Below are 26,663 nucleotides of genomic sequence, written 5' to 3'. Positions count from 1 at the left end.
TTTTGGACAACGACGGCTTCGAGAGATTCTCTTCTATTATTGCATGAATTATTCTTTTACTCGACGACTTTTTTTTAGTGCATAGAATCTTCTGGTCAATTTTGAAGGATAAACCATTTTTATTCATGTACGTCCACTTGAACACATATTGTATTTAAAGCAGATGAATGAAATATTTGAAATGAGAATTCTTCCATTCGAAATAAAAAAGAACTCTCAGGCGAGTGTTTGATTGTCATACTTTAATGATCCTGACTATAACATTTTTTCAGTCAAACTTTGCTTGAAATGCCAAACAGCACGCATCAAATTGCAAAAGTTTTGCGAGTATTTGTTGTAAGACAGTTGAAATGATCGCATACTAAAGACCTAAAATCTGTTTTTCCATCAAGATCTGTTAGTCCACCAATATTATAAAATACTCAAATGAAATATTTCCGAAATATCGCAAAATACAAACAAGTCTTCGAAATATGAGTCTGTTCGAATTTGTTCTAATCGAATCAAAAAGGATTGAAGGTCTTGAAAAACCTTTGACAATAATAGGACAAACCTGCCAAAGCGGTCACTACTATTGCCTGAATATCTGCGAACATTGGTAGCTCTGCTGTTTCACCACAGAAACTGAATTTTTATTTCGACGTTTGAAACTACTGAATAAACGAACGATAGATACATGGTTCTTTGTCTCGCCTCTCTTCAACACATGTTGGAATGCACCGTATGATTCTGTAACATTTTCAGTTATAACTTGAATTCTTAAACTTCAAAAGTGAAATAAATAGTTAGATGATGCTAGTAAAAAAATGTAATTTATACCCCCAAATCCGTTAACATCAAATTAAAAAAAAACCAGACAATTATTACAAAATATTTTGGTATGCTCATTTCCCGGGTAATTCGGGAAACTGATACTTAAATCCCGGGAATCGGGAATCCCGGGAAATCGTTTCCGGGAATGGAAGCCCTAATTTAAACTGGTGTTACACTAATTCAAATATCCTTTTCCACTTCCCCCAGTGTACCTTATAATAAAAATGAAATGGTCTGTGTTCGTATCCGCATAACTCGAAATCGGCTGAATGGATTTTCGTCATTCCTTCAACAGTTACCTTCGTCATAGTTTCCGACGGGTTTATAAGATATTTCCTCATGTGAAAATCATATGTCATGTTGAGAAAATCGTGAAAACCTAAAATTAAGATTTGTATGGAAATTCCACATCGGCAGTTCGCAACGCGCATTTTCGCCTACTATGCAGGACAACGTCTGCCGGGTCGACTAGTTATCAATATTTTCGCATCGGCGCGCCGCCGCCTAAAATTTGTCACTGCTCTGATCTATGACATTTCATGCTGATTCAAATTTTAGGAAAATTACAAATTCTATAGTATAAGATCTAAAGATTCAGTGGAATTTCCGTATAACTTCCCGGTAGAGCCCCACAACATCACGTTGAGACTCCAGAGATTTTTTTACTAAAAATACAATATATTCTCTTGAAACTTCCATACAATTTAACGTTGCTATTTCGAAAAGCTATCTAAAAACTAAGTTAAACTAAGGGTGGAAAATCCGAAGAATTTCCCGTTGAAATCCAATTTTTTCTCGTTGAAATAGATTTTTTGGGCGGTGAAGGTTCGTTTGGCAGAAAGCAATTTGGTCGAATGCTACAAGTCCGATAGTTGTTCGACCAAATATGTCGTTTGAATGAACATATCATTTGGGTCGGCCAAATTTCACAATTGACCAAAAATTCCCTTTGTCAAAAATTGTCGTTTGACAGAAAGAACCATTTGGCGGAAATGAATAAAAGGCTTAATTTGTCGTTCAGGTGGTTTGGTCATATGGTCAAAAAAATTAGTTTAGCCTTCCAAACAATATTTTTGGGAAAATTATTAAGTTCCTTTAGTGGAATGTGTTTACCTGTAATAATACCAATTTAGTACTATTTTATATAATTCTACCACGTTGTAATTTTTACGGATACGTATTTCGACCTCAACTGTTAAGCCATCTTCAGTGTCTCGTGACTCGACTCGAAGTTTAATGGAATAGTACTAAACTCGTCTTATAACAGGACCATTTTTAAACAAAAGATCTATTCGGCCTAACGACGTATTTGGCTAAACGACATTTTCATCCAAATGACCTGTTGGAGAAAACATTTGTATTTGCCCAAATTGCCAGTTCAGCCGAATGTCCCTTTCGCCTGTTTGTTGCTTTCGGCCAAATGACATTTTCAGTCAAACCATTTTCGACCTAATAATCGTTTTATACAAATGTTCAATTCGGTTAAAAGAAATTTGGCTAAATGGCTTTCGGCTTAACGTGTTATACAGGAAAGTGGCATTCAAAAAATGGTCGAAATACGGGAAGGACCATTAAACCAAATACATCATTGACCGAACAAACCAGCATGCCAAATCCATCTCGCTGAAAATTTTATTTAGCTGAATATATGCCTGATCAAAAATGTCGTTCGGCCGAATTGCATTTGGATTTCAAAATGGCGTCGAGCATCGATTTTCGAGTTCTTTTCATCAAGCCAAATCGAAAGACACCCATATTGCATGGTTTCAGGTCAAATAATGGGTCCATATTGCCGCCATCTTGAATTTCGGTCCGCCGTTTTGAATTCCAAAATGGCGATGGACATTGATTTTCGAGTTCTACTCATCAAGCTCGATCGGCGAAGACCACTGCGACGAAAAGGGATTGGAAACTCGGTTCGTGGAACTGCAAATCTCTCAATTTCATCGGGAGCACACGCATACTCGCCGATGTGCTCAAGGACCGTAGATTCGGCATCGTAGCGCTGCAGGAGGTTTGTTGGAAGAGATCAATGGTGCGAACGTTTAGAGGTGATCATACCATCTACCAGAGCTGCGGCAACACACACGAACTGGGGACAGCTATCATGGTGATGGGCGATATATAAAGCGGGTGATCGGGTGGTGGCTGACCAATGAAAGAATGTGCAGGTTGAGGATTAAAGGCCGGATCTTCAACTTCAGCATAATCAACGTCCATAGCCCACACTACGGAAGCACTGATGAAGACAAGGGCGCATTCTACGCGTAACTGGAACGTGAGTACGACAGCAGCCACTACGTCAGCATCATCATAGGAGATTTGAACGTTCAGGTTGGCCCAAGAGGAGGAGTTTAGACCGACTATTGGAAAGATCTGCGCTCACCATCTGACGAACGAAAACGGCCTACGACTAATTGATTTCGCCGCCTCCAAGAATATGGCCATTCGCATCAGCTACTTCCAACACAGCCTCCCGTATCGGTACATCTAGAGATCACCACTGCAGACAGAATCACCACGTTCTTATTGATGGGAAGAGGGTGAGCTCGATGGGGCCCCTCTTGAGGACTGCTGGAATACAGTCAAAGCAGCCATTAACGACGCAGCGGAGAACAACGTCGGGTATATGGGACGAAGTCGACGGAACGATTGGTTCGACGAAGAGTGCAGACAGATTCTGGAGAAGAAGGACGCAGCGCGGGAGGTCGCGCTGCAGCAAGGTACCCGGCAGAACGTGGAACGTTATAGACGGAAGCGGAGACAGCAGACCCGCCTTTTTCAGGAGAAGAAACGCCGCCTGGAAGAAGCGGAGTGCAATGAGATGGAACAGCTGTGCCGTTCTCCAGAAACACGCAAGTTGTATCTGAAGCTCAACGTATCCCGCAAAGGCTTCGTGCCACGAGCCGAAATGTGCCGGGATAAAGATGGGAGCATCTTGACGGACGAACGTGTGGTGATCGAAAGGTGGAAGCAGCACTACGATGAACATTTGAATGGCGCTGAGAGGCAGTGAAAGTCAAGGCAGTGGAGGAGATGACTACGTCAGTTCAGCGGACGATGGAAGCCAACCAGCCCCCACCTTGAGGGAAGTTACGGATGCCATCCAACAGCTAAAGACCAATAAAGCAGCTGGTAAGGATGGTGTCGGATCTGAGCTCATCAAGATGAGCCCGGAAAAGCTAGCCACTTGCCTGTACAAACTGATAGTCAGAATCTGGGAAACTGAACAGCTCCGGAGGAGTGGAAGGAAGGGGTTATATGCCCCATCTACAAGAAAGGCGACAAGCTGGTGTGTGAGAACTTTCGAGCAATCAGCATCCTTAATGCCGCCTACAAAGTGATATCCAAAATCATCCTCCGACGTCTGTCACCAATTAATGAGTTCGTGGGAAATTATCAAGCCGGCTTCATGAACGGCCGCTCGACAACGGGCCAGATCTTTACTGTACGGCAAATCCTTCAAAAATGTCGTGAATACCAGGTCCCAACGCACCATCTGTTCGTTGATTTCAAGGCGGCATACGACAGTATAGACCGCGTAGAGCTATGGAAAACTATGGACGAGAACAGCTTCCCTGGGAAGCGTACCAGACTAATCAAAGCAACGGTGGATGGTGTGCAAAACTGTGTGAAGATTTCGGGCGAACACTCCAGTTCGTTCGAATCGCGCCTGGGACTAAGACTAGGTGATGGACTTTCGTGCCTGTTGTTCAACATTGCGCTAGAAGGTGTCATGCGGAGAGCCAGGTGTAACAGCCGGGGTACGATTTTCAACAGATCCAGTCAATTTATTCATTTCGCGGATGACATGGACATTGTCGGCCGAACATTTGCAAAGGTGGCAGAACTGTACACCTGCCTGAAACGTGAAGCAACAAAAGTTGGACTGGTGATGAAAGCGTCAAAGACAAAGTACATGCTTGTGGGCGGAACCAAGTGCGACAGGGCCCGCCTGGGAAGCAGTGTTACGATAGACGGGGATACCTTCGAGGTGGTCGAGGAATTCGTCTACCTTGGATCCTTGCTAACTACTAAACTAAATAAATGAATGGTCCAACTCATTGGGGGAAGTCGAAGAGGAGAAGTCTGTCTTGTGACACCATTACAGAACAATCATAGTAATCCATCCCAAAATATTTCAATCGCATTATCCGTCATAGTGGAATCAAAAGTTTGAAAAGTAGGAAAAATGGAATCAGATGAGAAAAGTGATGCATCACACCCACAACTCTTGCATCGCTACCTATCGCAGAAACAAATTGATCATTTACATGAGATTTTTAGCAAACGTAAACAGTTGCTTCCCGATGAATTGCAAACCGAATTGTTTGACCTAACTGGGGTAAAATTCAGCGATGAAGAGTTTCAAACCCTATTTATGAAAATAAATGCCAATAAGGATGAATATTGCCAATGGGATGAACTGGTGAGCTACCTGATTCTGGGATTCCAGAACGATGATCCTCTGGCAGTGCAGGAGTCTTTGGATCTACCCATTTCGCAGGACATGAGCATGAAGTTGGGAAGACAAACATATCCGGTGACGAAAATTCAGTATGCTCCCTTGGTTTTATATGTAAGGGTCCTGAGTTTTACTTGAGTTATCCCCGTTGAAACTGTATTTCTCGTAGGATGGAACCGTTAACTGGTCCCAAGGTTTTTGGATTACTTCTACTCGGGAGGCTGTCATAAACTTTTGGAAACGAGATTTTAAACACCTCAAAACTGGAAAGGCATTCAGCGGTATGATCAAATTTCGAAACATATAATATTCGAATAATATTCGATAAATGATTTAATTTCCAGTGGATCTAAAACGCATCAAAACGATGGTTCTGGACACGGCAGTTCTTCCCGATCAGAACTTTTTCTGCGTCGCATGTTTAGAATGTGAACTTCGTTTCTATGACATTATTGCTTCCGGATTCACACTTAAGACGATCATCAATCGAATTCCCAATGCAATTAATGCGCTTCATTATCATTTCGCGCCTAATGCCCGCAGCAAAATGATAATCGGTGACTATGTGGGATACGTGAGAATCATAGAATTCTTCCCGGAAAATAAGGAACCGTTCAAGTTCGACGCAGCCACCGCTGTGACCAGAATGGCTTTCTGCGACTTAATCGGTGGCCTTTGCCCGCAGATGACCTGCGTAGATTACGGTCGATTATTGCCGGATATTGTACGCCAAATCGAATTCATTGAATCAAGAAACAGCTTTCTGGCTTGTTCTGAAAATGATCCTCTTGTTCCGAATCAGCTTCGGAATATGCTGCAAACATCGTTAGTGATCCAACATATCTATAAACTTGATCGAAAAACAAAATTCGAGGTTCCAAAGGGTGTCGCATGCTTCGCATTTGATCCTGTAAAAGACTTTTTGGTGACCGGAGGTCCTGATGGACAATTGAGGTTGTGGGACAGCCGACGGCCCGACAAACCTAGTCACATTTTGGCTGGACATAATTCTGCTGTTGTTTTCATGTTTCTGCAAGACGAGTCTTCCAAACTATATAGTATGGATCAGAAGAAAATTGTCAAAATATGGGATGTACCGAACCGAGCCCTGATTCAAACCTACAGTCAATTTTCCTCAAGTTTGTACAAAACTGTCCCAGCATGCGCGTATTACAGTGAACTGAGCCGTGAATTAATAATGGGTGCCAACAAAGTGCTATCCGTCAGTTGTTGCCCCAAAATTGCGTTAGAAGTCACCGATGGTGAGAGTCACACTCAGCCCATCTCCGTAATTTTGTATAATCCACTGTTCAAAGTCATTGTGAGTTGTGGTTTGGACAGCTTCATTATAGTATGGGACTATACTGGCAACCGCAAATTGACAATCATTCCTGATGCCCACACTGAAGTGATTCACGGGATACTGGAGAAGATCCATATCACAGCTGCTTGTTTTGACCCCAAACTTCAATTGTTATTGACTGGTGCTCGTAATGGCGATTTGAAAATATGGAACTTCAACAGTGGATCATTGATGAGCTCTATGACAATTGGAGCAGAGTGCGAAGTAACTGCAGTGTTTTGGGAACGAACGGGTATTCTAGCTATGGGATGGAACCATGTGATTGTGGAATTTCCGGTAGGGTCAACAGGCATGGATTTCCCAACCGGAGTTGAATGGCAAAGGCTTCACTCAGATGATATCCTCTGCGCCACAATGAACCATACAGTTCCAAAGGCTTTAGCCACATGCAGCTATTCGGGAGAAATCATTCTCTGGATGCTTGAAACCGGACAAGCATATCTGAGATTTGATGCTTCAAAACCACGGAAGAAAATTCAAATAAACTTCAAAAAGAAACACACGACTCTACCTAAACGTAGACAAACGCGTTTGTCGATATTTCAACCACAAGAGCATTGGCGACAACGACGGTTAACCAAAATAGTAATGCCAGCTACAGCAGAGCTGCTGCGACAGTTAACCATTCATAATCTTCTGTTCCTGGAAGCACGTCCACAGCATCCAGAGTATGGAACGCTATTAGCATCGGTAGACACTGGAATGATTCAAATTTATTCGCATCACCCCAATGGAGGCTATTTGGGTTCGTTTAATGCAGTTCACATGGCAGGTGATCGCGTAATTGCTATGACGAGCGATCCTGACAATACATTTTTATTCACTGGATCCTATCTAGGATACGTGAAAATCTGGTTACTTGACAATTATCTGTAGGTGCGGGTAAACATTATAAATCTGCTAATTTGATTCAATGTTACAATTTTAGCATTCCAAAAGAAAAAGAAACTAAAGTAAACCATGCAGCTTTGAGAATGCAATTCCCATTCCTGTTGGATGACGTTGTGCCAGGTCGGGCTAAACGTTCGGTAGCGAATCAACCCAAACCAATGCTCCTGAGCTCTTACCAAGGTCACCGGACTTGCGTTACCTGTTTGGCCTATTTGAATGCTTCAAAATTGTTGATATCGTAGGTTCAACTACTTATCCTTAAATATGAGTTGCATAAATGTTTACAATGTTTAACAAATACGATGTATTCAACTTTTCAATTAACAGAGCCAGTAGTGATCACACAATTCGCATTTGGACCATCGGAGGACGCTACATTGGATTACTTGGCAGCCCGATGAAATGGCTAACCCTTGAAACGGATGCTCCTATACCGCGCAACTACCAATTTCGAGTACCACCGGATCTACATAGGGAAGTCAGTTTCACTACAGCTCAAGTGCTTCGAGGAGGCGAGCGTTATATCAAATTCAAAAGTAAAATTCTGCAAGAAGCGAGCGAACGCAGGCGAACTGAGGCAATTGAAACATACGGGAAACCTTTGGAGCCACCCTACCTAAGATCGGAAACATTCCCATATGGTCAGCGCGCCTACTGCCATACGGATCCGAAGATAGATTTTTCCTTTCGGCAAACGCCAATTTTCGAGCATCTTAGTATTCCAAATTTAATCAAGTTCAAACCGATTGACAGTGCAAAAACATTGAACGATGCTAAACAGATGGATTTTTCCGGTGATGGTGATCGAATTGATTCGTATCAAGAGAAGACAGACAGCATATTTGAATAGAATCTGGAGAAATTGATAAAATAATAACCTTCCCAGCCGCTTTTCCCGCTTTCCCAGTCCATATTATCAGTCATACTATTAGGTTTGGCAGCCACGAAAGCTCTCATTTCTGCCGATTCAACATTTTCCCAATTTCCGACTGGGGCCTTGTAGAACCAAACCGACAAATACGCCCTACCCACGCTACAAATGCTGATCTCATTTCGTTCCCTCCCTCCAAATGGCCACCAAATGAATGAACTCCACCCTGTAGTTATTATCAAACAAGCTGATGTTAAGACAGGATACAAAGATACGTAAGAAGGAAAAATGAACAGCCGTATCTTTCCGTATAACAAGCAAAAGCTGTTTGTCCTGTAAACGAAAATAGAAATGAAATGAAAAGGAAATCGATTGGTGAATATTAATGAAAATCTTCGGATTAGCATCACGATATCGTTGGGCTCTGGCAACTGACTGGGTGCAAAATTATCGTTATCATTGAATAGCAACATCGAAAGTTCTCTTCTGTGCTAAATCAGCCATTTCCTGTATCATTGACAGTCAATGCGGTGAGGAAAAACGAGTTAGTCATTCTGGATTGAACAAACGAATGTTTCCAATAAAGCTGAATATGTAGCTACATGTTTTAAAATTCAGTTATTTTTTATTTTATTTTTTGCTTAACTCTCAAACTACAATCCTCTAGGCAAAGGCACAACTTTGTGATCAGCTTAAATGATGTCAAGTAGGGTAAAAGTTCCGATAGTCGTGGGTGTTCCTTTAGTTGCGGTAGTGGTGTTTTTACATAATCCACAGTATAAACGCAGCAACCCATACATACTATCAATTAATTGGCCTGTCATTACGCGAAATAAAAGAAAACAGATTGAGAATTGCATCAAAATCGGTGAAGTATCATTGAAATACCTTATTTTCTTCTCTGCTTTGTACCAATAGCTGTGGTAGTGTTCCTATAGTTGCGAGTCCCGTAAGAAAACAATGGGATTCGCAACTATAGGAACACGAATAAAAAAGTACCACAACTATTGGAACACTGCACCAATAATTGGAGGTGTCATTTTAGGCAACAATGGTAGATTCTTTCGCGATTGGATTCATCTTCGTTTGAAAAATGATTGAGGACCTTCCGAATGTGCACTTAAGGTAAGTGAAATAAAGTACAGACTTGGAGTGAGCAAAAAAGTAGTGATTGAACGTGCTTAGTTCCTTCACTATTGGGTCTTTTACCCTACCAGAGCTCAAATGTATCTTTACTCTTCAGAGAAAGATGCTTACTAGAGTGGGGCGTCATGGTCCTTTTTTCAAATAAATGGTTGTTCGAAGCCATTCTGGATCCTAATTAACTGTGCAAAATTTGGACCCGATTGGCTGCTTCCTCACTTTCCGCATAGCGTTTGAAGTTTGTATGGAAACTAGTATGGGAGAACGTATATTTTTGAATTTTTACTTCTAGAGCAGCGGTCCTCAACCTTTTTCTTGAGAGGTATCCCTTGGAACTTTTGCATTTATTGAGGTATTGTTCGCTGTAAATCAAAATAAGTGTAACTCTGAAGAAAAATGGATGTGGAAACTAACCGAAAATATGACTCCAGAAAGTTATCTGAAATAATCTTTAATCCGTAAAACTTTCCAATTAATATTAAGTTTATGTATCAAGCTTCCTACAAGGCTGTAAGTTGGTTAAACAACAAAGCCACAAATCGGCCATTTTGGAAACCACGTGCTTTTTCTAGCGATTTTTCAAGAGCACGAATTGAGAGAACAACAACGCCCATGGGGATCACAACATCTGTAGATCGTTTGATTACTCATGCTAGGCAATCGACTTTAATTTCAGCATTGTACAAAAAATATTACGCTGGTTTTGAACTTTTGATAATAGGAGTAGAAAACCGTGTGGTGAATTTGAATTTCACCACATGGCTTGATTGTATAATCACCTTAAGGCCTTTAAACTCCGAGCGTCTTGAAAAACGGCTTCCATGCATCTTGAAAAGAGGTTCCTGAGCATGCTGAAAGGAGGCCCGACTCTTAAACGGAGGCCTCTGAGTATGTTGAAAGAGGACTTCCGGGCCTCTTGAAAGGAGGCTTCCGGGCCTCTTGAAAGGAGGCTTCCGGGTCTCTTGAAAGGAGGCTTCCGGGCCTCTTGAAAGGAGGCTTCCGGGCCTCTTGAAAGGAGGCTTCCGGGCCTCTTGAAGGAGGTCTTCGGGCCTCTTGAAAGGAGGCTTCCGGGCCTCTTGAAAGGAGGCTTCCGGGCCTCTTGAAAGGAGGCTTCCGGGCCTCTTGAAAGGAGGCTTCCGGGCCTCTTGAAAGGAGGCTTCCGGGCCTCTTGAAAGGAGGCTTCCGGGCCTCTTGAAAGGAGGCGGAGGAAAGGAGGCCTCTTGAAAGGAGGCTTCCGGGCCTCTTGAAAGGAGGCTTCCGGGCCTCTTGAAAGGAGGCTTCCGGGCCTCTTGAAAGGAGGCTTCCTGGCCTCTTGAAAGGAGGCTTCCGGGCATCTTGAAAGGAGGCTTCCGGGCCTCTTGAAAGGAGGCTTCCGGACCTCTTGAAAGGAGGCTTCCGGGCCTCTTGAAAGGAGGCCTCCGAGCCTCTTCAAAGGAGGGCCTCTTGAAAGGAGGCTTCCGAGCCTCTTGAAAGGAGGCTTCCGAGCCTCTTGAAAGGAGGCTTCCGAGCCTCTTGAAAGGAGGCTTCCGGGCCTCTTGAAAGGGGGGTTCGGCGCCTCTGGAAAGGGGGTAGCCGTGGGTCTTGGACGGAGGCTTCCAAGCCTCTTGAAAGGAGGCTTCCGGGCCTCTTGAAAGGAGGCTTCCGGGCCTCTTGAAAGGAGGCTTCCGGGCCTCTTGAAAGGAGGCCTCTTGAAAGGAGGCTTCCGGGCCTCTTGAAAGGAGGCTTCCGGGCCTCTTGAAAGGAGGCTTCCGGGCCTCTTGAAAGGAGGCTTCCGGGCCTCTTGAAAGGAGGCTTCCGGGCCTCTTGAAAGGAGGCTTCTGGGCCTCTTGAAAGGAGGCTTCCGGGCCTCTTGAAAGGAGGCTTCCGGGCCTCTTGAAAGGAGGCTTCCGGGCCTCTTGAAAGGAGGCTTCCGGGCCTCTTGAAAGGAGGCTCTCGTGCCTCTTGAAAGTAGGCTTCCGCGCCTCTTGAAAGGGGCCTTCCAGGCCTCTTGACAGGAGGCTTCCGGCCTCTTGAAAGGAGGCTTGTGGACCTCTTGAAGGGAGGCTTCCGGGCCGCTTGAAAGGGGACTTCTGGGTGCCCTCTTGAAAGGAGGCTTCCGGGCCTCTTGAAAGGAGGCTTCCGGGCCTCTTGAAAGGAGGCTTCCGGGCCCCTTGAAAGGAGGCTTCCGGGCCTCTTGAAAGGAGGCTTCCGGGCCGCGTGAATAGAGGCTTCAGGGCCTCTTGAAAGGAGGCTTCAGGGCCTCTTGAAAGGAGGCTTCAGGCCTCTTGTAAGGAGGCTTCCGGGCCTCTTGAAAGGAGGCTTCAGGCCTCTTGCAAGGAGGCTTCCGGGCCTCTTGAAAGGAGGCTACGGGGCCTCTTGAAAGGAGGCCTCGGGGCCTCTTGAAAGGAGGCTTCCGGGCCTCTTGAAAGGAGGCTTCCGGGCCTCTTGAAAGGAGGCTTCCGGGCCTCTTGAAAGGAGGCTTCCGGGCCTCTTGAAAGGAGGCTTCCGGGCCTCTTGAAAGGAGGCTTCCGGGCCTCTTGAAAGGAGGCTTCGGGCCTCTTGAAAGGAGGCTTCCGGGCCTCTTGAAAGGAGGCTTCCGGGCCTCTTGAAAGGAGGCTTCCGGGCCTCTTGAAAGGAGGCTTGGGCCTCTTGAAAGGAGGCTTCCGGGCCTCTTGAAAGGAGGCTTCCGGGCCTCTTGAAAGGAGGCTTCCGGGCCTCTTGAAAGGAGGCTTCGGGCCTCTTGAAAGGAGGCTTCCGGGCCTCTTGAAAGGAGGCTTCCGGGCCTCTTGAAAGGAGGCTTCCGGGCCTCTTGAAAGGAGGCTTCCGGGCCTCTTGAGAGGGGGCTTCCGGGCGTCTTCAAAGGCGGCTGACGGGCCTCTTGAGAGCCTCTTGAAAGGAGGCTTCCGGGCCTCTTGAAAGGAGGCTTCCGGGCCTCTTGAAAGGAGGCTTCCGGGCCTCTTGAAAGGAGGCTTCCGGGCTTCTTGAAAGGAGGCTTCCGGGCCTCTTGGAAGAGGCTTCCGGGCCTTTTGGAAGAGGTTACCGATCCTATTGAGAGGAGGCTTCCGAGCCTCTTGAAAGGAGGCTTTCAAGCCCCTTGAATAAATGCTTTGAACCCTCTACAAAGATGGTTTTCAAGCCTCTCGAAAGAAGGTTTCCGAGCCTTTTGAAAGGAAGCCTCCGAGCCTGCTGAAAGGAGGCTTCCGAGCCTTTTGAAAGGAGGCTTCCGAACCTCTTGAAAGGAGGCTTCCGAACCTCTTGAAAGGAGGCTTCCGAGTCTCTTGGAAGAAGGTTTCGGAGTCTTTCGAAAGAGGCTTACGAGCAGCTTGGAAGAAGGCTTTCGAGACACTTAGAAGGAGGCTCCCGTGCCTATTGGAAGGAGGCTTCGGAGTCTTTCGAAAAGATACTTCCGAGCCACTTCTCTTTCAACGAAGGTATTTACGGACAAAGACATTAATGTCTCTCAAATGGAGACTTCCAAACCTTTAGAATGTAGATTTTAGTCCAGAAGCACATTCTTGACATCTTATTCAACATTTCGTCTCGATCAGGTAGATTACATTAAAGATTTTTTTTAAATTGATCATTTGAAGTTTTGTCTTTTTGATCTTTTGTCCCACAGCTCTTCAAAACTGTGCTGGCAGGATTCAAATGTCTTTGATGAACTGATTCCCATGCATATTATGTACAAAAACAAGTTTTAGTTACGCTTTTCTGTGCGAGGTACCCCCTGGGTTCAGCGCAGTTACCCACAGGGGTAAATGTACCCCAGGTTGAGAACCGCTGTTCTAGAGGTTTCAGTTCATTATAAACCAAGTGGAAAATATCACTAAAGTATGACCTAGAGGATGCCGAAGAAGGTACGTTGCTGGAACGTCCACGAGAAAAAGTTATAACGCTTCTAAGATTGAATGTTCAAACCATATGCAAAAAAATCTTTTGTTCTGCCAGCCAAGCACTGCCAAACTACGTAGACTAAATATTTAAAAATTTTGATCTTCAAAGGCTCGTAGTTTTTCAGAATGATTTTACAAAGTAAAAAATCCGACAATAAGGAAGATGGGTTTTGCCCTCCGATAACCATAAAAGGCTGTCCGACAAGGAACATTAATTTCTTGCATACGGTTTGAACAATCAATTTTCGAAGCGTAATAACATTCCTTCTAGCTATGTACCTTCTTCAGCAAAGTCTTTAGGCATTTTTAAGACTCTATACTAACGTATTGAGTCACGTGATTGTTTGTTGGCATTTTTGACAGAACTTATGTAAATATTAAGTTTATTCTTTTCTCGGTCATGGTAAGTAGTTAACATTATTCAATACTAGCAGACCCGACGAACTTCGTTTCGCCTCAAATTGATTTATTCTCTGATTAGTTCACGAATTATGCAGAAATTTCTGATTCATTTGTATGGGAGCCCCCCTTTTCAAAGTTGGAAGGTCTCTCGAACCATCTTAAGAACCTTCCCCGGCCCCAAAAACCTCTGCATACAAATTTTCACGCCAATTGGCTCAGTAGTTTCCGAGTCCATAAGGGTCAGACAGACAGAAATTCATTTTTATGTATATAGATCTGCCGATATCTATTTTTTTTGGCTTGGCTATGAATTGTTTTACACTAGCATTGGACGATTCACATCACATCATGACAATACTGGTAAAAGCAATGTATTATGTGTTATTATTTCTTCGAAAAATTTGTACAAAACTGCAAAAAAGACAAAAATTAAATTAATACAATTTTGATTTATTTTATTTCATATGTTTTCTCAGGGGGTGGGCAGCAGGGACTATGACCAAGGGATTGACGATCCCTCCTTAGGTCAACTGCAAGTTGTGGTGCCAGCCAGCGTTCAGAAAAAAAGAATGATCGAGAAAGGCATATTGCCGCTAGGTGGATTAATCTGGTTTTAAAGAACTAAGATCCATAAGAAAGCATTGCAATTTTTCTATACACAAAGACGTCGAAAAAATATCCATCCTCCTCATCACACCTGCTTGAACCATATTCTCCTTCAACACAAAGCGTTCCACTATGCTCTTACATTCTACTGTGCAAAGGACAAACGAGGCCCAACGTCTCATCTAATATTCAGCTCGTGGAATCGATAAGCGTGTGACACAGAAAACGGAACCACGCCTAGCGGCTATATGTTAATTTGAACGAATGTAGAACATTGTTGAACATGGCATTCCGCGGGAAATGAGAGCACATTACTGCAAACGGCGATGGGAGTTGTTCCTCCATCTTCCGGAAATCATGACTAATCTGAGACGAGTCGGACGAATGTGTGCTTTGTTGCAGTGTTGCCTGCAGGTTTTGTTCATCTGCCGCAGTGGAAATAAGAGAATCGAGGTAAATCAACTGGGTGGTATTGATTATTGAACCATGGAGAATTTCGAAAACTTTAGAAACATAGCATTCGGCATAGACGTTACTCAGTTGAAGCCCGTGCCAATAAAACAGCAACAGATTCGCCCGCGGGCTCACTTGTGCAATACGAAGAAATTGTATTACGACATGGTGCAGTACGGTACCGGCAATATGTATCTTTCTCTTTGCTGAAAACATAGTTTCAAAGCGAAAACGCCTAATGGAAAAATAGGGTAAAGTTACCAAAATCTCAGAGTTTAGAATGTTTAACAAGAATTACTTGAATAGAACTAATGTCATAGAGTAGATTTTAAGAAAATAATTAATAGATCACGGTATTATACACGGAATTATACTTCTTAGTTGATACTTTTTAATTAATTACTAATCCAGTTTTCAAAGCATCCGATTCTATGATCAATCATTCTGAAATTGATGAATACTTGGCTAATGCCGGCATACTAATGCCAACATACACTTCCACCCGAGGTACGTTTACCCTAGTGGAAATACATTTTCGCTGATAAAGGATGTTGCCGCAAACACATTTTTCTTCCATCCTCTGCATCAACGATTGCTTAGTTTCAGAGCTCAACAAAAGCCAAGCGTCATAGAACCTTTTTTTGTGTGTACTACTTCGCTTGCATTTCCTCCTTAAGTTTTATCCCACATTTCTCTTCAGCCCTACGGAGGATGAGTAAGAAGTTTACTTGTCTGAATGTTATTATCCTTTCTCACTTTATTATCAATCGCAAGAAATGGTTGTTCGTTTACATGCTCCGTATCTAGCTGGTGTTGTGTTGTCGCTTGCTTCCTGCTTACATTGGATTACCGCATCATATGCTGTTGCTTTGTTGAAGCATATTTCGTGACCCGCTCGTAACATTGACAATAGAAATGGCTTTTCCCTGAAGGAACAAGCAGTAGGGTAATTGATCCGATAGTCGTGGGTGTTCCTATAGTTGCGGTAGTGTAGTTTCTGTCAAATATACGCAATAAATGCACCAACCCACATTGTATAACTATTTGTTGACCTGTCATTACGTGAAAGAGGCGAAACAGTTTGGGATTTCTCAAATAATCGGTAAAGTATCATTGAAATACTATATTTTTTTCTCAGCTTTGTGCCTATAGTTGCGGTAGTGTTCCTATAGTTACGAGTCCCGTATGAAAACAATGGGATTCGCAACTATAGGAACACGAATTAAAAAATATCGCAACTATTGGAACATTGCACCAATAATTGGAGGATTCATTTTAGGTGATAATGACGGGAGCTACTGCTATTTCAATACTTTGTAATCAAAATACAAATTCAGAGCTTTCGGACGCACCATTGAGGTAAGCGAAATAATGTATAGTTTTTGTGCAAGCGAACAAATAGTGGAGGAGCGTGCTTAGTTCCTCTACTATTGGGTCTTTTACCCTACACAAACAAGGGCTTTATGACGTTGTTGGGAAGTATACAATTGCTAGGAAAAGTTCTATTGAGCGTAATCCAATTAATCCATATCTGGACGTTCAGTACCTACTCTTAATTGTATTCGATGAAGCTATCGCTATGTTGCATGCATTACTAAAACTTCAGGAGAAAACATCTGTCAAATGTCATGATAAGTTTATTCACTTGGAAGAATACAACATTTTGGGCTCCGAACAAATGCTCCAAAAGTGTTGGACAAAAGTTGCGTTTCTATAATTACGACCAGCTTTACATGCGTTTAGGAAAACTGAAACCAAACCATCTAAGGTACAATAATTATTGAAGCTGAATTGATGCTGGGAACTTTACCAACTAGGTTTTATTTGAAATTTGGGGCTTCTTGAGCAGGGATGGGAATGGTAGCCATTGTTTATGTCATTCCTTCTGCGAAGCAGTGTGGGCTTCGTAGCGGCGACGGTCGTTTATGCACAATGCACATTTGCGTGATGTGGGTTCGACTCCCGCCCTAGTAAGGAAAACAGTGTTTGCTAAGCGGAAACAATTTCCACTTGTCCACTGGATGTTGCGTGAATGTCTTGTTCGTTGTCTAATGCTAGGTGTTAAGTATGCAGTATGTGCGCACGGTGTCTTTGTCCGAAGAGGCTAATTTAAAAAAAAACAGTGTCTTTAAAACACCCACTACACGAAAGTATCGGCTTTCCTCTTTCGCATTTTACATTTTGCATCGGGGGTCATTTTTCCATACATTTTCAGGGGGGTTAAATCGGCTATCATTTGAGATTTCTATGGATTTCGATTTTGCACCAAAAATAAATTATTATAGATCCCCCGATAAAACATTTTAGTTTACCCACGATATTTGAGGTTATGGCTTTCAGTCTTCTTATGCTCAAAAAAGGGTTTTACGTTTTTATCCGACGTTTCGGTTACATATATTGTACCTTTATCAAGGAGTTAGCTAATAGAATAGAAGTGGCGCTAAAAACGTACTACACGGTAGTTCCTGGTGCCCGGATAAATTCAAATTTCGCAGCCCCTACCGAAAAATAGAGGGGGCGATTTAACATAAAGTTGTGGCAAAACGTTCTATGCTAACACAATGTAACAATAAAACGGGACTTAGTTAACTCCTTGATAAAGGTAGAATATATGTAACCGAAACGTCGGATAAAAACGTAAAACCCGTTTTTGAGCATAAGAAGACTGAAAGCCATAACCTCAAATATCACCATCATAGTCGATCTCTCCTAGAAATTACCCACGATATGAAAGAGGAGATCATATACTTATAAAAATATGCACAAAGAAATTAAAGCACGTGTAAATTTAAAAGAACCTATAACTCTATGTTGTTGAACACGGAGGTCAATTTGTTACATCTACTTCAACGGAAATTTACAGGTTTCTTTCGAACTGTGGGTCCTTCCACCAATGCAACCGCAAAAAAAGGTTAGCAGCTGCTGCAGCCTCGATCCCATCCAATGTCACACGTCAAGCAATATCTGGTTCATCTACTAGTGAATTGCCGTCGCTCCCTCCCCTTGGATTTTGTCAATAACAAGAAGAGAGATCTCTACCTCCGGAGAACTACGCAGCCCTCTACACGCCGGAGTAGTTGGCTCCGATCTTCAGTCATCTCCCATTCCCATTTCGATCCAAATTCCCAAATCCCGTTTCGACCAGATCTACATTCTGAGCCCTTTCCTAGTCGAAAATGGCTACTAGGATGGGTCTGATTAACTGGTACATGCCATCCAAGATGCACTTTCCAAGGCGGTGAGCAACATGTTCCAAAGTTTCGACAGGTAAGCAACACCCTAATCATTAATACACTCACGAAAGGCTCAACCGTCTGCAAATTGTATCAGCGTACTGGAGTTATAGTACAAGTTAATTAACAAAATATAAAATCGATTAAGAGAAATCGATCAATACAGTTACGCCCCTATGAAACTAAGCGCGAGAATTGTTTGATAACTGCTGCAGAGAAAGTTGTCGAAATAAGTCGTAATTTCGTCAGTTTATATAATCTTGGATAGAACATTTTCAGCCCACACGAATCACCAGTTAACGAGCATGCGAAGAATACCATTTTCTCTTCTTCTCGGAGGATTTGCAGATCTCAGCTAATGAATTGAAGGCCTATACCAAGTCATCGATAAACATGAAGGCCCCAGGCTTCAACAGCATCCAGAGTCTCGACCTCAAACCCACCAGTACTTCCCATCATCCTGAATGTCAGCAAAAGTCATCCTCAAACCTGGAATGGATCCTTCTCCTCGTAAAAGTAATCATCCCATCAGCCTTCTCTTAGGGATATCCAAGCTATTACAGAAGCCGATCAGAAGGCGCCGAATTTTTGAGTCTGAGGAAATCACAACATCTTGCTCAAGGCACAGTTTGGTCTCCGATGCGGTCGTTCCACTGTGCACCAACTGAATCAAGTTACTAACATTCTAAGAAGGAACGAGTCTGTCTCTAAAACGTCTGCCTTGGTCTTACTCGATGTTTAAAAGCATTTGACATTGTTTGGCATGATGACCTGGTGTACAAACCACAACGCTATAATACTTTAAGATACCCTGGTGAAAATCATCAACAACTATCTGTTGACAAGACATTCCGTGTAAGCATATGCGGTATTTCGAAAAATTTCGTTTCAGATGGTTCGAAACGAAATTCCGCGGAATTTCGCGGAATTTGAGCATGGCGAAATCTGATTTCTTGATTTCGTTTCGTTTCGTAAATTTTCAAAAATTTCGCTTGAAAAAATTAGCCTTTAACGAAATTTAACGGAATTCCGCGAAATTTCGAAACAAATTTAGACTTGAACCATACTATCTCATACGGTCGTGTATTATCAAAAATTTTGGCTGCGCCGCTGAACAAAAGCTTAAAGCCGTTTTCAAAACTTAATTTAATACAAATTTCTCTATTAACGATTACTACAAAATCCCATTCTGAGTCGACAAATACGTACTTAGTTTTCTTCTACAAAACATCTTCAGTTTTTTTTGTTAGTTGTTAGAAATGTCCAGCAAAAAACTCAGGCTCAGATTGCAAATATAATCAGATATGAATCGGAGCAGTACAACTTTGTCACAGAGACAAAGTCGTGGCATGAATTCCTGAGGCCTTTGTGAAGTATATTCAGAGCGCCCCTTTCTTAATAAAGGCCAATTTCTTCACCTCTCATGCCTCAAACCAGGTTTAAGCGCATGACTAAGCATCGCTTAAGAGTTAAAAAGGCCATAATATTATGATTAAACAAAGCATCATTTTGCGTTGGATTGATTTGAAATACGGTTTTCATCTTCGAGTTTTCAAAATAATTTCGTTTACAATAAATATTCGTTTTTTTCGTTCACATAAATTACCTTTTCTACAAACCAAAGATTCCTTTCCCGTGGTGCTCACGGAGATGTAGAGCATTCCTCGGTTTCTTATAATAATGAGTGTAGAACTTATTTTCCTCTCCTAATCCTAAATTGACTGTAAGGGCATGACCGGCTCATACTGTCCATAGCAGTTGTTTCCTGCACTTAATTGAAGTCGGTTGGGAATGAAAAATTGACAACATTTTTTGCATGCCTTATATGCACAAACACATAATGAGAGGAATTTCAATACTTTTACCGTTTTGCTTCGAATTGCCGGACGATTCGAATGCCGGACACTTCAATTGTTATTTGACTTTATTTACCATCCCAACAAGTATTTCTTGGGTTATCAGTGCAGGGAACGATTCTTCGACTTGAAACCATTTTAACAAATGTAAGTAATCCGTGATCTGTAGTAAAAACTTGAAATTTAGAGGTAAAAGTTGAAGCATGTCATAATCAACAGTGAATTTCGTTTTTCTTAGAATGCAGTCTAAGACTCAACATTAGAAAAACTAAGCTCATATTTTCTATATTCTATCATTTTCAAGGAGTATTAGTAATTTATTAACATAGTATGATAGCACTCTTTCTCATGAATTAGAAAAATTGCTTGGGAATTCATAGCTTTATAATTTTTATTACATTTTCTGTATGTCCGGACTTCGAGGCAAGTTTTTACAATTGCTTCGATTTCCGGACATACTGAAATGATGTTAAATAACTGTTTATCAGTTAAGTTAATTAAAATCAAATGATTCGTAATGAGCAATCATAGTAACAATATCATAGATTTGAGTTGCTACACTCCAAAATGAACATTGCTTGCTCTCAGCTTATCGATATATACTTATACACATATTGTAAATGATGTCACTTTATTAATCGTACACAAGTAGCAAAACTTGCCTTTAGTTTCTAGTGAAAGGTTGTCTTCAAATGTATTTTTTTAACCATCCACATTTTGTAGAAAAAAAAGCAAGTTCGTTAAACTAGCTTTTAACAGAATTGTATAAAAAGACACGTTGTGAACGACTCCCGTCAAATAAAAAAAAAATCAACGTTTCTCGGACACGCCCGGATTTATCAATCCGCATGAATTCATTATTTCAATCGCTCCTTTCAACCCTTAATTTCTAAAAGCAAACTGAAACGGTTTTCAAAAGACACATAAATACCACTAATTGCAGCTTACCCACGTTGAATTTGAGAGGTAGGTAATATTTCATTACCCACAGACACGTCAAATGTCAAAAAAGCGTTCTACCTTGAAACAGGAGAGGGGAGATTTTATGAAATTATTAGGTTCCGAATGTTGTATATTGCTGTTGAATGCTCCTGCTTGGTTTCAAATTCAGTTTTTGGTAGTCCTGGTCAATCTCGGAGCAGAAACTTCGGATGGTACACACAACCGGGGGATGCCAGATTTCCATACAAATGTGTATAGAATCCTTACCTTACAGATTTATAATAATCGAGAAATATGAATGCTATATCCTAGTTGTGTTTGAATTGATTAAATTGGCTATTTGAGAATCGATATAGCCAAACTCGAAGTGTCCGGAAATTCGAAGCAAACTTGTCCGGTATTTGAAGCATCCCTCATACTGTGTCCGGATTTCGAAGCAAGCGATGTTCAATGTTTTCGATTATATGAACTATTTCGTACATAAAAAATGTCATTTTCAGTACACTACAGCAAATTTGATAAGTTAATCTTGACAGGGTGTGTTATCACTCACTGCCAAGTACTTAATTCCGTTTGAAATATTGAACTGAAAATTCAGCAGTGCTTAGGTGTCCGGACTTCGAGTCAAAACGGTATATGAGAACATTAATGCTTTCAGATAAATATTTCCTTATCTAAATGAATCCTTAGAATATTCTGAAAATTGTCAATTTAATCCAACACGTTCAGTAGTTTCAAACATGCCATCAAAACAGAAAGGGTGCGCACCCATTTTACATTTTTTTCAAGCGAACAAAGAACGTGGAAAAACCGTGACCGTGGACAATTTTGAACGTGAAAATATCTCGAAAACTGTTAAAGGATTTTAAGTAGACCGTGCTTAATTGTTTTCAAAGGTGATTGGAAGTCCAAAGACACGAAGCAACTCATCAATAGGATCAGAAGCATCATCCGGAAATGGCTGCTGTCCAACGGTCATGTGAGACCTACAAGATTAAACTACGCCGCACGACGAACCACGAACCATATGCTATTATTCATTATTCTAAGTTTAAAGACTAAGGCCAACTCTAACGTATATCAGATTGAACTGTACTTCTTTGTAGTTTTCTTTCCGAGCAATTCTTTTCATTCTCGCTATTTGGTGGCCACCCATTATTTAAAGACAAACAGACAATAGCTTGGTTCGTCGAGTTGATTGTATATATGTAAGACTATGGGTCTCCAAGCTTCCTAAAAAAGAGTGAATTTGTAAGGAAATGATATCCTTTTGTATTTGTATGAGAAAGGAAAAATTATTTCTTTATATATGGCAAACTGCTGCCGTAAAAACTTTGCGATCACATTTCTGAAACACGAACAGAAATACATATCTTTGGGCATTTTTGAAAGGTGCAGAGGATTCGTCTAGCGAGAAAATATATGCTTTCAACAATTCTCTATCTGCGTATACGCCTGGTACAGATATAAATGAGTATTCCACCAGATAAAAGATAAAAGTAAGCTCAATATCATAAACCACGCAAGTCAATATGAATGAAATAAGGTTTTAAACAGAATTTGAATCAGAATACAAAAAAATCCCACAATTTCTATATTTTTATATACTAACTGATATAAAGCTGAACTGATATAAAATCTATCAGATTCGAGAGCACACACTCCACGAATAATTCCTTTAAAGGCAGCACAAATGCTGGGGTATTGCCTTATCGCCAATGGTGAACGGGAACGCGGCGATTTATCACATACTGCTTCTTCTGTTACTATAACTCTATTGGTCTCAACGCAGTTATTTGACTTTGAAAAAAAATGAAATCAGAATGGCGTACATAATGTAAAATTAGTTCAACAAAATTTCCGCGGAAAAAAATTAAAATTTCGTTTCGTTTCGTAAAATTTCGAATTAAATGGACCATGATTTCGTATCGTTTCGAATTTTCGAAAGTAATATATATTTCGTTCCGTTTCGTTTCGAATCCACATAGATATTTTGAATTTCGTTTCGTTTCGTTTCGTTAAGAAAAAGTGTTTTATCGCATACCCTTAATTCCGTGTCTCAATCAGCGGAGCGATTTCCTATGCGCACTACATCATAGCAGGCGTCTCCCAGACAGGATCATCGGGCCCCTGCTGTTCAATCTGATCATCTCCGAAATGTCAGTACCTCTAGAAGACGGCATTTTGTCTCTGTTCGTAGATGACAAAGGTAGAGTGCTAGTGGTAAAACTCCAATGAGACCTGAATTTCCTGACAGAGTACCTCACACGCTGGAAGTTTTGTATCAACACGAAGAAGAACCAGATCATCCTCTTCATCCACTCAAAATCCCCCAATCACGTTCCGCCTGAGTAATGTAAAATCACCATCAAAAGGATGACAGTGCACACTAAAATATTATGAAAATAAGCCACGACTTAATTCATCATTGAATGTAAAATTCGGAAACAGAATGTGTATCATATCATAGATTTAAGTCTCAAAGCGGACCACTCTACTCCTATTTTTTTATTTTCCAAACAATGTAAACTGTAAAATAGCAGAACGTGAAAATTTAAAACAACTCATAATTTTGTGTTGTTTAACACGGAGCAGTTTCATCTACTTTAACGGAAATTTACAGGTTTTGTTATAGTACGGGATTGTTTTTTTTTAATAGACCTTCCAACCGGTACTCGGTAAAATCATTCCGGTCCGTTCCGTTCCAATCGGTTCAAATACAGTCCAGAAAGTACAAACTACCATAGCATTACCACGAACACGATGCAACTACATACTTTTGAAATCATTAAGTATGATATGTCGCATGATTGTATTTGCCTATTTTCATAAAGTGACAGGCTCCGGCGGAATCCGGAATACAGGCCGATCAAATTTGGCATAGTTTCGAGTCGAGTCAAGTACGAGACACTGAAGACGACCTTACTTTTGAGGTCGAAATACGTATCTGTCAAGGTACAATTAAGTGGTGGAATTAAATGGGATTGTACAAACTCGTCTTATGACAAGAGAAAACAAATTTCAAAAAATATTAACTACAAATTTGGAGGACCATGTAGCCAACCACTCAATCTGTATTATTATTAAAATTAAATGAAAAAAGACAGTTTCTTTTATTTTATTAAAATTTTATCAAAAACGACGAATATCAATGTTTCAATAATTATTTCAAATTTCATGTAACATTCAGTTACATTTTTCGGTATTTTTTTCACGAGAAAGGCACCAACACCGCTAGGTGGATTAATCAGTTTTTTTTATTTACGATGTTCTGTAACTCGATATTTTTCTTTGCTCGATGAAATTCAAAGTTCCTTGAATCTAGTATACTGCGTACCCTCCGTAGCCATTACTCGATGTTCTCTAAGACTAAGAAATTTCCCAATGCATTTTCATCTCGCTTACTCTTGTCAGAATCAGTTCACAGGCACGATGTATACTATGTCGGGCCATTTGGTCGAATGCCATTTGGCCGGGCGCCATTTGAAGTCAAAAGTGCGAGGTGAAAAGTATGAAGTGGGGAGTGAACCATTTAGGAGAAAAGTGAAAAATGAGAAGTAAGAAGTGAAAAATAAGAAGTGAGAATTTAGAAGCAAGAAGTGAGAAATGAGAAGTGCGAAGTGAATACTGAAAACTGAGAAAGGAGTATTGCGAAGTGAGAAGTGAAAAGTGAGAAAAGGAAAATGAGAATACTGAAAACTGAGAAGTGAGTATTGCGAAGTGAGAAGTGAAAAGTGAGAAGTGAAAAGTGAGAAAAGGAAAATGAGAAGTAAAAAGAATGAAGTAAGAAATAAGAGGTAAGAAGTGATGAACGAGGAGGGAGAAGTGACAAGTGAGAGTTTAGATGTGAAAATGGAAAATTGTTAAATTAATCTTTTTCATCTTCCTTCTACATTTTTTCTCTCCACTTCCTTATTTTTTCTACCCTTTCTTTCTAAGTCTTACTTTCTTTATCATTATTTTTTCTCTACTCTTCTTCCTTCTTCGTCATTTTTTCTTCTTAATTCCTGAATCCTTATTCTTTCTTTTCCCTTCTTTTTTCATTTATATTCTTTCTATTTCCTTTTATCTTTTCTTTTATCTCTCTCTCCTTTCTTTTCCTTCCTTCTTGCTTCATTTCCCTTTCTTCTTCCTACTGCCGTCTTTTCTCTTTCTTCTTTCTTTTTCCTTCGTCCTTATTCATTCTCTTTCCTCCTTCCTTTTTAATTGTTCTTTCTCTCATATTTTTCTTTTTTTCTTCTTTCTTCTTCCTTTTCTGTCCTATATCTCACCATTAACTTCTCACTTCTCAACGTCTCGTTCTAAACTTTCCAATTATCATCTCTCACTTCTCATCTCTTGCTTTTGTTTTCTTCACTTCCTGTCTTCTGTTCACTCACTTCCCACTTCTCACATCACAACTATCACATCTCACTTCTCACCATTCACTTGTTACTTCTACTTTCTCACTTCTCACTTTTCCCTTCTTATGTGTTAATCGCAACTTTCTCACTACTCAGAATTCACTTCAATTTCTCAGTACTAACTTCTCATTACAATGCACTCACTTCGAACATTTCTCACTTCTCAATCCTCACTTTTCACTATTAACTAAAAATATCTCACTTCCTACTTCACCTAATAAAGAAATAAATTTGAGATTCTCGGCCCATTCGTCCAAATGGCATTCGGCTAAATGACTCTAAATCATGTTTATACATGTTATGAAAAGTGTTTGATATTTTAGAAACAAAAATACAGACACCATTCGATTTTGGCAACACGTTCGGAACATTTATGTTTTTTTTGTGAAATATCTTGGCTGTGCATATGCACAGCACATGTTTAGAAATAGACAAATTGATATGAAATTTGCGAAAAAGAATCCACGTGTCTTGGAGGGACTCGATCCCTCAACCTCCTACTCTCTAGATAGGCATAATAACCCCTACACAACAAGACCACTTAAAGGTCACGTTTGCGGAAAAGCCATCAGAATCCGACTACCAACCTCCACCGCGATTAGCTCTTTTTACAAATTGAATATCTTTCGGATGCTTGATTTGCCCAATCTTCAGTCCCTCCAAGACACGTGGATTCTTTTTCGCCAATTTCATATCAATTTGTCCATTTCGAAACATGTGCTGTGCATATGCACAGCCAAGATAGTTAACAAAAAATACTTTACGTTTATACAATTCCTACACCTACTCGCGATGATGGCCCCAGACAAAGTGTAGCTCGTTTTCACATCACTTTTTAAGTATTTGTAAACAGTTCTACTCGTTTTTTTTATAGTTCAAAACTAACGTGGTTCCGAGATACTCATCTAGCAGCAAGAAACAAGAAAAATAATTGTGCACAGTTACTTGCAAAAACCATCTGCGTCAACTCTGGAGCATGGGAAAACTGCGGGATCATCCTAAAAGTACTGTGATTCGATTGATAAAAAAGTACAACTGATACATATCGGAATAGTAACCTTAGACTTTTTCATGATTTCGAATAGTTTCTACAATTCAACGTGTCAGCTTTTAATCTTACTATTATGATGAGATAGGGTTTGTGTCAAATTTTTATCTAAATCGGACAAAAATTCGAGGTGACCAGTTTTGTGTTTTTGATGTATGTTCAGACTTTGAAAAAATACAAATTAGAGTGGCTCAAATTAGTACGTAGAAAACTTATTTCAAATTCTTTACTGGGCCGCCCTTTTTTATGTGATGCCCTGATGCTCTGAACAAAATTTGAGAGAAATCGGTCAACACTTGGGC

At 40.9% G+C, this 26,663-nt stretch overlaps 2 protein-coding genes across 5 annotated transcripts in view; one reads left to right on the top strand and one right to left on the bottom strand.

Annotated features, from left to right (window-relative positions):
- LOC134221153 (uncharacterized) overlaps positions 1 to 26,663 on the bottom strand; it is a 230,076-nt gene that overhangs the window by 191,465 nt on the left and 11,948 nt on the right. The window lies entirely within an intron of this gene.
- LOC134227846 (WD repeat-containing protein on Y chromosome) lies at positions 4,942 to 8,996 on the top strand. Its single transcript, XM_062709530.1, has 5 exons — positions 4,942 to 5,392; positions 5,448 to 5,559; positions 5,623 to 7,513; positions 7,570 to 7,770; positions 7,860 to 8,996. The coding sequence occupies exons 1-5, from the start codon at positions 5,006 to 5,008 to the stop codon at positions 8,380 to 8,382; spliced, it is 3,114 nt and encodes a 1,037-aa protein (XP_062565514.1). The 5' UTR covers positions 4,942 to 5,005; the 3' UTR covers positions 8,383 to 8,996.

This window comes from Armigeres subalbatus, chromosome 3 (genome assembly GCF_024139115.2).
Source record: "Armigeres subalbatus isolate Guangzhou_Male chromosome 3, GZ_Asu_2, whole genome shotgun sequence".
Taxonomy (NCBI): domain Eukaryota; kingdom Metazoa; phylum Arthropoda; class Insecta; order Diptera; family Culicidae; genus Armigeres; species Armigeres subalbatus.
This window is presented reverse-complemented; position numbering and strand designations above follow the sequence as displayed.